Source organism: Lithobates pipiens, unplaced genomic scaffold (assembly GCF_037356315.1).
Source record: "Lithobates pipiens isolate NorthernLeopardFrog02 unplaced genomic scaffold, aLitPip1_a1.2 Scaffold_19, whole genome shotgun sequence".
In the NCBI taxonomy this organism is placed as follows: domain Eukaryota; kingdom Metazoa; phylum Chordata; class Amphibia; order Anura; family Ranidae; genus Lithobates; species Lithobates pipiens.
In genome coordinates this window covers 63,265,047-63,280,735 of record NW_027507764.1, presented here as the reverse complement: position 1 = coordinate 63,280,735, position 15,689 = coordinate 63,265,047, and the positions used below count along the sequence as shown (strand labels likewise).

General features: G+C 45.2%; 1 protein-coding gene across 8 annotated transcripts in view; it reads left to right on the top strand.

Annotated features, from left to right (window-relative positions):
* Nucleotides 1–15,689, top strand: part of AKAP9 (A-kinase anchoring protein 9) — a 354,940-nt gene that overhangs the window by 277,646 nt on the left and 61,605 nt on the right. For all 8 annotated transcript variants that reach the window (XM_077490822.1, XM_077490820.1, XM_077490821.1 and 5 more), the window contains 5 exons: nt 393–512; nt 2,921–3,097; nt 5,113–5,214; nt 12,363–12,515; nt 13,040–13,207. In XM_077490822.1, coding sequence (XP_077346948.1) covers nt 393–512; nt 2,921–3,097; nt 5,113–5,214; nt 12,363–12,515; nt 13,040–13,207 — 720 coding nt within the window. The remainder of the gene's footprint in view (nt 1–392; nt 513–2,920; nt 3,098–5,112; nt 5,215–12,362; nt 12,516–13,039; nt 13,208–15,689) is intronic.

The following is a 15,689-nucleotide window of genomic DNA, read 5'->3' as shown; positions in this document are numbered from 1 at the left end:
ATGAAAAAGTACTGTATTGTTAAAAATGTAAAAGTGGCTTTTGCTAAAGTAGTTGCCTTCATTGTGGAGCTTCCCCCTGCAGTAATACATTTCTGCCACTACATGTCATCAGGCTTCTGGGTTGCATGACGGCCGGCATCATTTAACCCACATTCTCTGAGCCCAGGCTGCCATGGACCCGGTTCTATATTACAAATTCCTATAGCCATGAACTTACATAAGCCAGAAAAAAATTTGATGAATGTAAATGAGTCTGTGCCATTTTATAGTAGCAATTATGGAGACCGTTGTGTGATTTTTTTTTCCTTATACTATTATCATATGCGTGTTTACTTGTGTGCTGGAACATGAATAACGCACAGCACTGACCGCCAGATCTCATTATTTTACAGGAACAGGCAGTTGATCGGGAACATGAACGAGATGTGTTTCAACAAGAGATCCAAAAGCTGGAGCAGCAGTTGAAAACACCACAAAGACATCAACCTGTTAACGACCATCAGAGTAATGAGGTGGGATGGAGCAAAATCAATATTGTGTTACCTGCCATGCATAGCTTTTTATGTTTTATTTTGTTTTTTGGCAGAGTGGGGAAGGGTCACTACTGCTGTCAACCGTATTGCTATTCCTCTTTGGAAGGTTTTCCTTTCTTTTTGACAGATCAGGAAGTAAGGAAGAATCTTGTCACTCTCAGACTGAACATGAAATTTTAGGAAACCCCTTCCCCCTCCAACAGGCACACAGATAGCAATAAAACATACTGAGTACAGAAGGTTTTATAACTTATGTCAGGTTTTCATTGTTGTTTGTGTCCATGACATACAATGCAGAACCAACAGTTCTGCTTTGTAAGTGAGGATGCCAAGGGCCCACCCACAACCCAGAACATCATAGAGAAGAGAAAAATGCCAGCTGTTGGGGGAGTGAGGGATAAGGTAACACAGATTTTTAATAGTACTCTAGGCTAGGGATGAGTCTGAACTTGCCGAGCTTATCCCATCAGGAAGCTGTCAATGCGGACAGCCAATCATAGAAGGAAGAGGCATTTCCCAACATGCATCCACATGTATGCAAGCGTTGTGCATACATGTGGCTTTGGGACAAGGAATCTCTCTGCTGTCTATGATTGGCTGTTGGCTTTGACAGCTCCCTGGCAGAATAGCTCAGGAGGGTTTGGATTTGTGTACAAATACAACTAAGCTCATGAATGCAGACAAAAAAACAAACCTTTAACCCTTGCAGTGCTTTAAAATAAATTCCGTGACCTGAAGTATGTGTACAGCCTTTTAAGTTATTGGGTTCAAGTGTTTCTGCCACACCAATTAACAGGTAATAAAAAGAAGTACTGCATGAGGAGAGTTCTGGATTGTAGCAAAAGCTTAAAGCGGAGGTCCACCCTAAAGTGGACCTTCCGCTCATTGGAACCCTCCCCCCCTCCGGCGTCACAATTGGCACCTTTCAGGGGGGAGGGGGGTGCAGGTACCTGTACAGTACAGGTATCTGCACCCACTTCCGGCGTAGATTCTGCAGAATCTACGCCCCTTTCCGAAGGTCCCCCGCTGCCTGCTGGGAAACGCACGGATCCCAGAGACAGCGGGGACCATCCTTATTGCGCAGCGTGACTCGCGTATGCGCAGTAGGGAACCGGGAAATGAATCCGAAAGGCTCCACTTCCTGATTCCCATTCCCAAGATGGCGGCGGCAGCACCCGAGAGACGATCAAGAGATCGGCTTTGGGTGCCGACATCGCGGGCGCGCTGGGCGGGTAAGTGTGATTACTTTAAAAGTCAGCAGCTGCAGTATTTGTAGCTGCTGGCTTTTAAAAAAAAAAAAAACGGCGGACTCCCGCTTTAAGGACTAAAAAATAATATGTAAAGGGTTAGGCTTAAATAAACATCTACAAAAAAATTTAAGTTTTATTTAAACAGTTTAACCTCCCTGGCGGTATGATTATGTCGGATTTTAGGTGCTGAAAGCGGTACAATTATTTTGCATGGAAATTTGATGTTTCATATTGTAGGCCTGTAATTCTTAGGAATAACTCACTTAAATCTGTCCAAACAAGAGTCTAGTAGACATCCCGGGTATGATAAAGTTTGAAAAACAAAATCATAAATTATAATATAATAAATAATTATACCATATAATAATAATAAAAATTATTCAATAATGTAATCGAATCAAAAACACTGAAATTTGCTCAGTTGCAGAATTGTCACTGTCATTACTTTTCAGTATTTGATGACGGATCTCCCCACAAATTGCTGTCGCTCAATTCTGCGAGTGATTCTAATTTATTATCGCTGTTTTCTAGCTGGTCTAAAACCACTTTTGATGTAAAGGGACAGTTTTGGTTGCTATGGACAATCTCCAGTTTTCAGACAGAAATAACAGTTTTTATAACATAAAACTACATACAGGGCACTGGACAGACCACTAGGGACAAAAGGGAGGTGAAATAATCACATACAGCAATGTAATCTGTAAGATTACATTATACTGTATGTAATGTGTGTGTTTCACTTTTTGAATTTGGCGCCATTCTCCGTCCCCGTGCGTCGCAGCGCTCACAGGGAACAGAGCCCTGTGCCGTGATAGATCGAGCGGAGGACAAGCCGCTCACACGGGGAGACATCGCTGGATCCAGGGAACAAGGTAAGCATACCCATCCTGGATTCAGCGATGCAATCCCGAGTCTGGCTCTGGGTTACCGCTAATGGTACTCAATTTTCACCCCGAGGCAGACTCGGGAATACCGCCAGGGGGGTTAAAAAAAACTTTAAAAAAATACAAATTCAGGAATGCTCATTAGAAATGAGATGATGCAGGTCATAGACATGCATGTTTTGTACAATTGATTATTAAAATATAGACACAAGGGATGGAAATCATGTTATTTTTTTTGTGCTACTTTTGGCAGGTGCAAAAGCTGGAAAGTCACCTGAAGGAGAAGACTGACAAATGCAGTGAACTGTTGTTGTGTAAGGAGCAGCTCCAGCGTGATGTTCACGAGAGGAATGAGGAGATCGAGAAGCTTGAGTGCCGGATACGAGAGCTGGAGCAGGCTCTGCTGATCAGTGCTGACACTCTTCAGAAGGTATTATTTATATAGAAAATCTTGCTATAATAGCCAAATAAATCCTGTTTGTGTAGACCCAGTGACCAGAGTATACACACTGAAATTTCACAACAATTGATCACTGGCAAAAGCATATCTCATGCTAAAAAAGTGTATATTCAGGTAAAATTAAAAGGGGCAAAACAGCAATGACTCTTGTAACTGACACATGACTCTGGGCTATTTTGTTTTTGTAAATGTCTCCCTGGAGGTTTAAGAAACAAACAAGTGGCTTACAATACCCACCTTCAGTTCAGTGCTGTCCCAAGCAGTACTTTTTTTCATCACAAGATGTCCGTTTTAGACTGAATGATGCCAAGACTAAAGCCGGTGGTCGAAATAGCCAACTACGTCACTTTCAGTGACTCTCCAGCAGCAGTAATTGCAGATTTTGATGACTTGGCTGTTTTCACAGAACACCGGCAGCGTATACACTATGGTACACGATATAATGAGTAGACATGGTTAGTCCGCCCGCTAGTAACCAACAACATGGCCGCCTCCCAGGTGGTGACAACTTTTTTACTTTTTAGCCAGTGTTCTGTGAAGACAGCCAACTTATCGTGTACTGTATACACTGACGGTGTTCTGTGAAAACAGCCAAGTTGTTGAAATCTGCAATTACTGCTGCTGGAGAGTCACTGGAAGTGATGTGGTTTTGAGATTTTGCCAAGTTGGCTGGTTTGGCACACCATCGGCCATAGATTTTCTTTCCTGCAACCACACAGTTAATGATGTATTAATAAATACAAAGCTGTGATGGATTAGGTCTTTTATATCTGCCTGGAGTTCAGCTTTATGTAAAAAGGAGCTACTGGTGTTTGCTCCAGTTTAGACCAAGTATGGCACTAGAACGTTCTTATCCGGCTAAGGCTTTAATTACATCTTCCATAATCGCAAACTGAACATATGGCATGTGATGAGAATGGAAAAGATATTTTATAATGAAAATTTGTTTGGAGTTGTAGCTGTACATGGGGAGGGAGGGGTTGGAGTTGAAGAACATTGTGATCCCTGAGTTCAGCTTTAAGGGCCCTTTCACATGGGCTGTCTGATCAGGTACGCCTGTCAGTTTTTCAGGCAGACCTGATCGGACCCTCCATTCACCCCTATGGAGCGACGGATGTCAGCGGAAACCTGTCCGCTGACGGTCCGCCTCTATCCGATCCTGTACACAAAATCCAGGTGGATGGTGGTCCTATTTTCCATCTGTCGATCAGATCAGAAGAAAATGGGCAGGCGGTCCATTTTCACCCAATCTCCCCATATAGGAGAGAAGGGACTGTGTCAGCCTCCGCTCTGCACAGTGAGATGAGACGGAGCTGTCATCCGCCTGCTCAGCGGTAATCAGCGGAACGATCCCCTAAGGGGATTCTATCCAACGGAGGCTCCGTGTGAAAGGGGCCTAAATGTTGTGCCTGGTGAATGCAGTCGTTACACATCAGCCAAAATGTATTCACCTTGTTGTGTTAATGAGGTAATATGCTATTTATTTTCTCCACAAGATAACAGAAAATACGTATTTGCATTCAGCTCTAATGTAGAAATACTCATATATGTTTGCTCCCACACACCAAAGACATGCTGGTAGGTTAATTGGCTTCTGTCTAAATTGGCCCTAATATATGAATGTGAGTTAGGGACCTTATATTGTAAGCTCCTTGAGAGTAGGGACCAATGTGAATGTACAATGTATATGTAAAGCACTGCGTAAATTGACGGCTCTATACAAATACCTTAAATAATAATTGAACAACATTAATGTGGACAGCTGATATGATCCATGCCCATTTTGACATTTGCAGATGCTTAGCTGCCACATTGGATGTTGGAAACTCACTTGGCCACCTAGTTGTTCAAGCACTTAACGTTATTTGAGGGCCAAGTACTTCAGTAATACCATTGTATACAATTTTTATCAGTTCACCCGCTATTCATCTCCATGCACTTTCCGTATCTGTGCATTAATCATTGTCCTAAATATGATTGTCTAGGTGGAGGACAGAAGACCATCTCTTGTTGGGGCCAAAGGAGAAATGCCTCTTGAGGCTCAGCTCCAGGTGGAGAGAGAGGCCATAGACAGGAAAGAGAAGGAGGTGAGTTTGTTATTCTGCAGTCTGAAAGAACAAAATGATGACGTTACCAAATTCATTCACTGACATTTCCCATGACCCAGACATCGCTTTCCGATCTACACCTCAGCAGAGCTGTTAATTATTTTCCACGGCTCCCTAATTGCAAAACATAAACTGACCTACATACATAACTAGTGATATATTTATGAAAGAATGCAGGGCATATGACCCAATGCAGCAAAGCAAACCATTTGAAACTTTCAGTGAAAGCGAAAGGCCTGTCTTAGAGCAATTACCATAGTGTGCCTGTTGTTAGCTTTATTAGCCAGAAAACTGTAGTCTGCACCTCCCTGATGTGGTTTCCTTAAAAATCCAGCCCAACACTGCCATTCTCCTATCTAGTGAGAGCACTTCAATGACCATTAAGACACTCTCATTAATTATATCAAAGGAAGTATCTGTACCTTAGGCCATAGACTCCTGCTGAACCAACTGAGATTCAAACCATGTATGGGCCGGCTGAATGTGCTAAGGTGATCGATCTACCAACTTGACTGCAACCAGCCTGCCAGATTTTACTTATGATTATCGCCAACAATATAGCAATGCTAGCTATAGCCACTAGCAATAAGCACTGCCTCCTCTTGGCGGGGATAGCTTTTTTGTTGTGGTCATAACTGCTTTCTAAATTCAGTGTGCGCTGGCTGGAGCCAAGGGTGGGGAGAGCTTTGTAAACATGTCACTTCAGATGACATCTCTCACACATCCTCAAATTCAACTCCTTCTTAGTCCTATGAAATGATTACATTTGAATTCTGCAGCTGCAACCTGAAATCAAACAGCAAGAGTGTGCACAGCAGGGTAGCAACACAACTTCTGTTTTGTAAGGCAGTGTGTGAGTGTAAGCATAAAAAATCAATTGGAAAAAAAAGGAAGTGGGATGCATGTGTAACTTTTTTTTTCTTATCCAATGAGGGACACAGGAATCCATGAACCTTAGGTTATACTGTCGTCCATAGGAGGATCGGACAGCAGCAAACAAAACAATCTGTTGATCCAGCCGGGGGTATAACACCTCCCTCTACCAGCATGCCTCAGCTTTTTCCTGTTGTTCTGGGAGGATGGTTGTTGTTTCTTCAGCTCTGCTGTTATAAGAACTAGCCTGCGTTTTCTTATAGCAAATTTTTAACTACTTTTCTCTTTCGTTCATTGACGGACACAGCATTTCCATTCTTGACCTTAGGGTTATATCACCACCTTCAGGAGTAGGACTAGGCAGAAAAAAAGAACAAACACAGCACTGTCTAGGGGCAGTCCTTACTGGTAGTACCCCCCCCCCCCCCCCCACTCTGCTACAGGCAGCTCAGTTTTTTTTCTGTCTAGTCTACGAGAAGGACCTGGCTCCCTGCTGGGACCTGTGGTTCCTTTTGGTTTTTGGTTTTTATTTTGTTCTGATCTTCATCTGCAATCAACTGATGGGCTGGGTGACAGACTGGATATCATAGATCTTGGTAGTCTCCCCAGCCTGGCCACCGAGTGCATGCAGCCCTGAGCCCCATCCTGGACCAGGGCGGCTGGCGGGTTAGATCTGCCTTGGGAGTGTGACCTGTAATACCTGCTGGATGGGATTAGTACATACTCCACCAGCCCGGTTCAGACACTGTTTTGAGCAGCTGGGTTGGTTCTGGGGAATCTCCTCCTCTCCCTCCCCCTGCCCCCCTGTTGCGTTGCCTGGCAGCCGTCGCAGCAGGTTGCTGGGTGCCACTAGGTTTGTGATGGCGGACCTTGACACCCCAGATGTTTTGGAACTACATTTCCCATGATGCTCAACTACACTGCGGAGTGCATGAGAATCGTGGGAAATGTAGTTCCAAAACATCTGGGGTGCCAAGGTTCGCCATCACTGCACTAGGTGGATGTTTTGGCCCCTACCTGACCTTTGTGGAGTTCCCTCAGGGCAGTCTCTGTGCTCTCCAGGTGCAGGGTGTGTGGCTGACATCCTCCTCCACGTGTAGCAGCCACCATTTGCTTGGGGCCGTGTGCGGCAGCGATTTTATCGTAGCCGCAGCAGCCATTTTGCCTTAGTCTTTGGGCATTCCTGGCTTCGGGCCCTGTCTGCGGAAGTGTGGCCCCTGGCCATTTTCTTGTAGCCTCATGGGGAGACTTCCGCTGGCCCTCTAGCGCTGGACGTTACACCTGGAGCCTGGCACGAGAGCGGATCTCTTGTGGCTTATCCCATCTGCCGGAGGACGGACAGCACACAGCACTGTTCTTCTGGGGTTTGGGTCGGGGTGGGAAGTCCTTCTGGGGTCCCCCAGTCTGTGGCAGCTAGGGGGTGGTTTCCCTTCTCTTTCTCTTTCTCCTTCATGGGCGTTCAAGCCCTGGTGGTGTCCGGTCGAGCGTGGGACTTCCATGGCGTCTGAAGCAGGTGCCCCTCCCCCAGACACCCCCATGATGGCAGCTGGTCCCTTTGGGTCTGCTGTTACCCTGGACGCTTTGTCAGCGGTCCTGGAATCCTTCATCTCCCGGGCTGAAATGGCGTGCGGACTTAAGGTGGGTAAAAAACGTCCCCTACCCCCTCCATCTTCTGGGGAGGACTCTGATCAGGAGTCAGGCTCTGCAGTAGAGGGTGACCCCTGCCCGGAGGGCTCAGATAGTGCGACCCCTGAGGAATCCTCTGCGTCCGTCCCTGCGCATGAAAAATCGCTAGTGAGCACCCTCATTTCGGTGGTGCAAAATACCTTAAAAATTGAGGACCCAGGGGGGGGAGGGGGCGTCTGAAGAGGTGTCGGTCTCATAAGACGGTCCACACCGCTAAGGTGTTTCCTTACCTGTCTTATTTTGATTTACGATGTTTTGTTTACGATGGCAGGTTCGGCCCTTCGTCCAGTATTAGCCACGGCTCTAATGTTGCAGACGCTTACTGAGTGGGCTAAACTATTACACCGTAAGTTGGGTAATGAGCAAGTTTCTCTGGTCTGTGTGCAAGGGCTCAAGTATGTTTGTGATGCTGCCTTGGACACGGCCCTGTTACTTTCTAAAATCTCCACGTCGCCCGTGGTTCTTCGCCGGTTGCTTTGGTTTAAGTGCTGGTCGGCAGACCAAATGTCTAAGAAGGCTTTGGCGGATTTGCCTTTCTAGGGTGGGCGGCTATTTGGAGCCACTTTGGATGACATTATAAAGGCTATTACTGGAGGTAAGAGCATCCTTTCTCCTGCAGTCCAAAAAGGTCAAGGAGCCCTGTCGGAGGCAGGGCCCCTCTTTTTCCGCTCACAAACATTTTTTCATCCACCCAGTTCTGCAGGCAAGGGTTGCCAGCCCACCAAGGCTCCTGCAGGTGGACCAAAGCGTCCTTGGCATTGCAAGCCCAACAACCCTGCGGAAAAGCCCCCTTCCGCATGAAGGTATACCCCTGCCCGACTTGCAGGTGGGGGGTCGCCTCCGGTGGTTTGCGGACCGGTGCGCTTCCCTTCATTCTGACCAGTGGGTCCGCAAACTAATTTTGTCCGGCTACAAAATAGTTTCTTTCCTGTCCACCAGACAGGTTTTTTCCAATCTTCATCTTCAACCGTATCGTCGGCAGGCTTTGTTTGAGGCGGTGCAGGACTTTCTTCTTCAGGGGGTGATAGTTCCTGTACCAGTTTTGGGGTTTCTACTCCAATATTTTCATAGTCCCAAAGAAGGAAGGGGTCTGTCTGATCCTGGATCTCAAGGCCCTCAATTGTTTTGTGAAGGTAGGAAGGGTTCAGGATGGAGTCCGTACAGTGGTGGCCTCACTTCATCAGGGTAATTTTCCTGGCCAACCTGGACATCAAGGAGGCATACTTGCATGTCCCCATCTGTGTCAGGCACCAGTGTTTCCTGCGCTTTGCAGTCGGGATGCACACTATCGCTTTGTGGCACTTCCCTTTGGCCTGGCCTCATCTCCCTGGGTGCTGGCACCAGTTCTGATGTTGCTGAGACAGCAGGGGATCGCAGTTGTAGGCTACCTGGACGATCTCCTCCTCTGAGCGCAACAGCTTCAGAACTGAGAGACAATGTGGCGATCACCATGCAAGCTTTATAAGAGTTTGGCTGGATGTTGAACCTCCAGAAGTCCGTGTTGCTCCCGACCCAACGCCTGGAATATGTGGGGTTGATTCTGGACTCTGCGCGGGTGAGGGTTCTTCCGCCGATCAAACTTTAGACCCTTCACCCCGTGGTGCGATTGCTGCTGTCCCGCAAGTGGTCGTGTCTACGTTTTTGCAGGCAGGTTCTGGGGCTCGTGGTATCCACCATCGAGGTGGTCCCATATGCCCAGTTTCACATTTGGGTCTTGCAGAAGGAGATCTTATCCAAATGGGACAAATCTCCGGCATCTCTGGATTGTCAGATCCTCATGGGCCGCCTGACCAGAGCCTCGCTTTTTTGGTGGCTACGGTCTCTGGCCCTACGGACCGGGAAGTCGTTCCTCCCTCTCCATTGGACGGTGATCACGACAGATGCCAACCTGACCGGCTGGGCCGGTTCTGGGCCTTCGATCAGCCCAGTGCCACTGGACGTCAGAAGAGTCTCGTCTATCGATTAATGTTCTGAAGTTGCATGCGATCAGGTTATGCCTCTCCATTTGGACGCAGCTGCGGTGCTGTGCTTGTTCTTTTTTTTTTTTTTCTGCCTAGACCTTCTCCTGAAGGCGGTGATATAATTCAAGAATGGAAGTGCTGCATCTGTCAATGAGCTCAGAGAAAGGAATTTTATGGTGAGTAGAAAAAAATCTATTTTTTTCTTGTCTATACAAGAGTATATACAAAAGTCTTGTCTATACCTCTTCTGGCGATTTCCACTGTAATCCATAATTAGCCGTCTGGGTTTTCCTCAACCTGCCTTTTGGAACATGCCACATTTGGACCCCACTGGACTGGACATTACGGGGATAGAATGGATGTTATATTTGTGACCGTTCCTCATAGGGTGCTTTCCAGACTCCATTCTGGTTAATTTGGCCTCAGAGCACCTTCAAGTTTCAGAACTACTAGCATTACCTGTACACTTCCTCTGTCTCTGAGGATTTCTGTTAGAAACTCTCTCCTGAGTGTAGTTTGCTCCTCTGTCCTTGCAGCTAAGCTTTTTACTACAGTCATGCAGAAATTTATGACTCAAATTACCCAGTTAATTGCAGAGGCCACAAATCTGTACCCTCTCCAGCAGATTCTGTCTCTATTTCACCCACAACTTTGATGGCTTCTGGGTCATCAGCCACAGAGACTTTGACTCAGTCTACTGCTATTACTCTCAAGGTAACGAAGACTGTTTCTGCCTTATTGATGCAGAGCATTCCATCCTGAAGCTAGAGGATAAACTTGTTGCTTCATCCAGTGCTGTTCCCATGCTTCGGTCATACAGTGCCCCCAAGGCAGCGGAGTCTTTCCCTTTGCACCCACATTTGCAATGCTTTCCATATCAAAATTGGACTTACTCTTGTAGGTTGTTTGCTGGCTTTGTATCTGGTACAGATTTGCTAATAAACGTCCTTTATTCCCTCCATGCATCCAGCCATATCTTGCCTTCATATGGTGAAGTGCAATTTCTATTGACCTGCTTTTAAGGACCCAAATGATAAATGGAAGCCCTTTCTAGAACCCTCATTAGCATTTCCCACCTTGCATTCAAATCTGCTGTGATCTTACTTTGTAAGACCATGTCTGACTGGGCGAAATCCCTTAAAGTGAACTTTAGGAGTAAGGAAGGTTTGTTATTGCACAAAAAACATGTTGTGTTACCTCTCCTCCCTCGCACCTTCGTAATCAGTACACAGAGTTGTGCATGTAGTTCTCCAGGTTCAACAGCAAGCTGGGAAGGTTTGTTTCCAGGTGTAGGGATCCACTGATGAGGGAAACAGTACACACTGATCTTTGCCTTTCCTCCCCAGAAACTTCTTCCTCACCTGCTCTGTTGGTTTGAGATGGAGGGTATTCCGATGATCCTCAGTGCTATGAACTAGCCCAGGGAGATTTGGTGCACCAACCTGGTAAGACTTCTTGCAGAAGCACTGTAACCTTGCCACACCAGCTGGATCTACTGACAAGGGGCGGTTTGCCATCCTGCGTCTTGGTTACAGGCTTTAATGGCATGGTTGTTGAAGCCCGAGTGCTAAGGGATCGGGGCATCACTGGGTCTGTCATTCCTACGATGCCCAAAATGGGAAGTCTGCTTCCCACAAGTTCTATCATCAGACATGGAAAGCTTACTTCACTTGAGATGAGTTTAGGTGCTTTCACCCTAGGATTGCAGTTGTATCTGGACCAGCTTTGGCTCTCCAGTACCATCAAAGTTCAAGTCTCTGCTCTTTCGGTTCTGTTTCAGAGACTACTGGCCTCCACTTTTTGATTAGGACCTTTATGAGGGTTTTCCCGCTATCAAGTCTCTTGTTGTTGAATGGGATCTGAAACTAATGTGCCACAGTTTGAACCCATCAGAGACATTCCTCTCTCTATTCTCACACATAAGGTTGCTTTCCTTGTAGCCACCACCTCTGCAAGGCAATTATCTGATTTGACAGACTTATATTGCAAATAACCCTGTTTGGTTTTGCATAAGGACAAGACTTCCTTGTTTGTTCAAGGTAATATTTGCCTTTCACCTTAACAAGGCCCTTGTTCTCCTGTCCTTTGGCCAGCTCTGGATCATCGAAAAGGAAATTTCTTTCGAATGTCTGTAGATGGTTTGGGCTGTGCAAGTCTGTCTTCTAGACATTGTTTCTTTCACGGCATCTTTCACACCCCATCACAGATGTGGCCTGTAAACCCCACTGCTTTGCTGCTTCCTGACCACTGCAGGTATTTCACAATTCAAATACCCAATTCCCTTTGCACGCCATGGTTTCTCCCTCCAAAACTCATTAGTCCTATAGTGGCTGTATGAGTAGGTATTTACACTCCTGGAAGCATGGAATACCTGCAATCGCTAGGGAGCTGCAGGTTGCCAAAGTTTGAAGAGGTAAATATATTTGATCTAGAGGTGTCTTTGTGTACAAGTGACCCTGTGGTGACCAGGTCACTTTTAAAAATATTTTAACTTTTTTTTGGGCATTTGGTGGGCACTCCACTGTCATCTTTAACCAAAGTAACCCCCATGGTTTTATTTTTATCTGATTTCACTGCTTTGAATGATCTCTTTTCTTTGTCTCACAGGTCACCAACCTGGTGGAACAATTGGAGCAGTTCAGAGAAGAGCTGGAGAATAAAAATGAAGAGGTGCAGCAGCTGCACATGCAGCTGGAGATCCAGAGGAAGGAGTCTGCCACCCGTCTGCAAGAACTGGAACAAGAAAATAAAGTTTTAAAAGTGAGTTCCACTCGCAGTCCTAACATTCAGGAATTCAGAGTATAGTTCCAGCTAAATTTGTTTTTCTCTAGTTTAGTATACTGTGTGTGAGAGTTAGAACGTTTGTGTTTATTGTCTGTGGCATAGAGGAGATTTATGCTCACTATTTGTCCTAAGGAAAATTTTGTTTTTAATGGCCAGCACTGGAACAGGAGTAGAGGTGATATCTCTCTGTTCAGGTGCCTGTCAGAGCTGAGGTTTTTCCTCATTTTATAGAGATTTGCACTTCCTGTTGTATCTCTTATCCCAGGAAGTGCAGGAAAATCTCCCCAATGGGTAATCGGACAACTAAAAAAGCCAGAGGTTCTAATTCTTCCCCACTGTATGCAAAAGTAAAGGTTTTGGCTGTAGTTACACTATGATTAAACTAATTTTACATTAGACCTGAGCTCTGCCTTTTGTTTTATACATCATTATCAACCAAATGTTTTCTAATCTCTACACTGGAAAGCTTTTCAGAAATCTATTTTGTTTTCTGTCTTAAGGATGAACTTGAAATGACACCATCTGATGAGACTTCATCAACTACTGGAATTCCTGTTAGACAAGGAAAAATGGATGATCTGTTACTCTCTAAAGACCAAGAAATCTTGCTTCTCAGTGAGCAGATCGGAAAGCTGCAAGTGCAACTTGAAGCTGCAACTGACAACAAGGTAATGCTACTGGGCATTTGTCAGGAATATTGTTGCCTAAAAGGTATTGAAATGTAGGTGAAAATACCAGACCTTTCCAGCCTCTGTCAGGGTACACTATTTGGCCAAAAGTATGTGGACAGCCTCTACATTTATTAAGATTAGGGGGTTCCAATGAAGGGTACTGGTAATGCTACACCATACAACGACATATTAAACAATCATTCACTTTCAACCCTGTGATAATTTGAAGATGGCCCTTTTCTGTTCCAGCATGACTGCACAAAACCTGTTCCCTATTCACTTGGCTTGTTGTGGAGGAATTCAAATGGATTTCACAGACCTCTGATCTCTACCCTACTGAACACCATTCAGATGGTTTGGAATGCTGATTGTGAACCAGGTCTTCATACCCAACATCAGTAGATGCTCTTTTGGCTGAATGGTTACAAAGTCCTACAGACACTGTCTCAGAAGAGTGGAGACTGTTATAGCCAATTGATGGCCACCCCATCATGGGGCATATAAAGAGAAAACTTTTTAGTTTTTTTGTTGTCAATCACAACGGTTTTATGCTAATATAGAGTATGTTTTAATAGTTTTCCCCCCTCTTTAGTCTTAGTCTGTGGGCAACTACAATATAAGAGTTTGACCTTTCAGCATTGAAAGAGTTGCTGATATTGCCTTCCAACTTGACGTGTCCTGGTGGGCTTGCACCCATGGGTTCAGAGCCTAAAACACCCAGCTCATCACTAAAAAGTAGACCAACCTTTCATGTTAAGTTAATAAAGGATGCAATGCAAAAGGTGGTGTGGAAACAGCCCAAGATGGGTTAGAACCTTTGGTTGCTTCTCGTATAGGTCACGTTATCAAACCCACTTTATTCCTCTAAAGCAGGGTTGAGCAATTTATTTTCCCAAGGGGCCACATGAGAATCTCTGACTCTTGTGGAGGGCCAAACCAATATAGACTGAACTTAATTCTGCCTTAAGCTGGCCATACATGGATCGAAAATTGACTGGTTCAGCAGTGACCAGTTGAATTTCAATCCGTGTATATGGGCAGGCTGATTGTGCAGAAGTCGCTCTACTGATTGGCTTCTATACATCCAGCCTGTTGGATTTTCCCCACTTAGTGTATTCTTTTTTTTTTTTTTTTAATATGTAATCATTATTTCAGATTTCAGATGAAAGAAAAAAGGCGCCTCTAAGTGCAGAATTAAAAATTTTAATATCCCTAAACAAGATTAAAAACACTTACGGAATCAAGGATAACATGAATGTATGAAGCAGGTGATCCGGCATCAGGAGGTCCCAGTGTATCATCATAGCTTTCCAGGGGTAAAGATATGCTGCAGCAGAAGGTCCCAGGATAACCAGCAGGTGAACACTCCAGGCTCTGGGAACACTGGTGAAGCAATCGAGCCGTCTGAGTGAGCGTGGAGCATGAATCCCGGAAAAGGCGTCAGCGGGAGGGGATGACAACCAGCATGGACTGCAAACAGGAAATATGTCATCAAAATGGGACGCGTTTCGGAACTACTGATTGGTTCCTTCTTCAAGCCAATGACCAATGGGCTTGAAGAAGAGCACAAACCCATACATACTGCCCTATAAGACCATTCTATTTCCCCCCACACAGAACACTCCTACTCCAATTCCTCCCCGCATTACTTGTATAGATATCTACAGCTTAATTGTGTAATTACATCGCCATTGGACAACAGAAAGGATAAGGAAAAAAAGGGAGAGCTTGGGATAAAACCTGTACGGGCAGGCCTCGAGTTACGAGCGACTCCTACTTACGAACGGACTTCAATGTCGGCCGATTGTGCTCCACGCTGGTCCTGGATGCCACCAAGCAGCCATCTTGCAGAGCCAGGCACATCCCACACTGCAGTACTGCATGGCCAGAAGAGCCCTAGGTAACATGACTGCATGCCCAAAAGTTCCCAGAACATCTCACATCCCTGCATCGGCTGAAGTTACACTTAAGAAAAGGCTCTGTTTGAACTTAAAACAAATTCAATTTAAGAAAAAAGATGGCTAGTATCCCCATCCACTGCCCATGTCTTGAAGAATGTAAGAGATTCACCCAGAGGGAACCATAAAGTCCCCCAACGGTAGGAAGAGATACAGATGGAAATACTGTTCCCTGTTTGTCTATAATATACTAGAACTTCAAGGTTTGCATAGTGAGATGTGAGGTAGTATTCAACAGGCCTCAGTATGTCCTTGGAACCCATGAGGCATGGGCTATCTTAAAGTCTTTCATACTCTTTCTTCAAGCCTGACCCATATTTTGTGATTTTCATGATGTTTCCAGGTAAATATTCTAGTCAGCGCCACTGTTCTATAATAATTTTTTACATTTGGAAGTCCTAATCCACCCTCTGATTTACTCTTCATGAGGATTTGATATGCTAATCTGGGTTTAGCTTTCCTGCACACAAAAGTTGTAAAAACCTGCTGAAAAAGGGAGAAAAAAAAATCTTTGGAAGTAC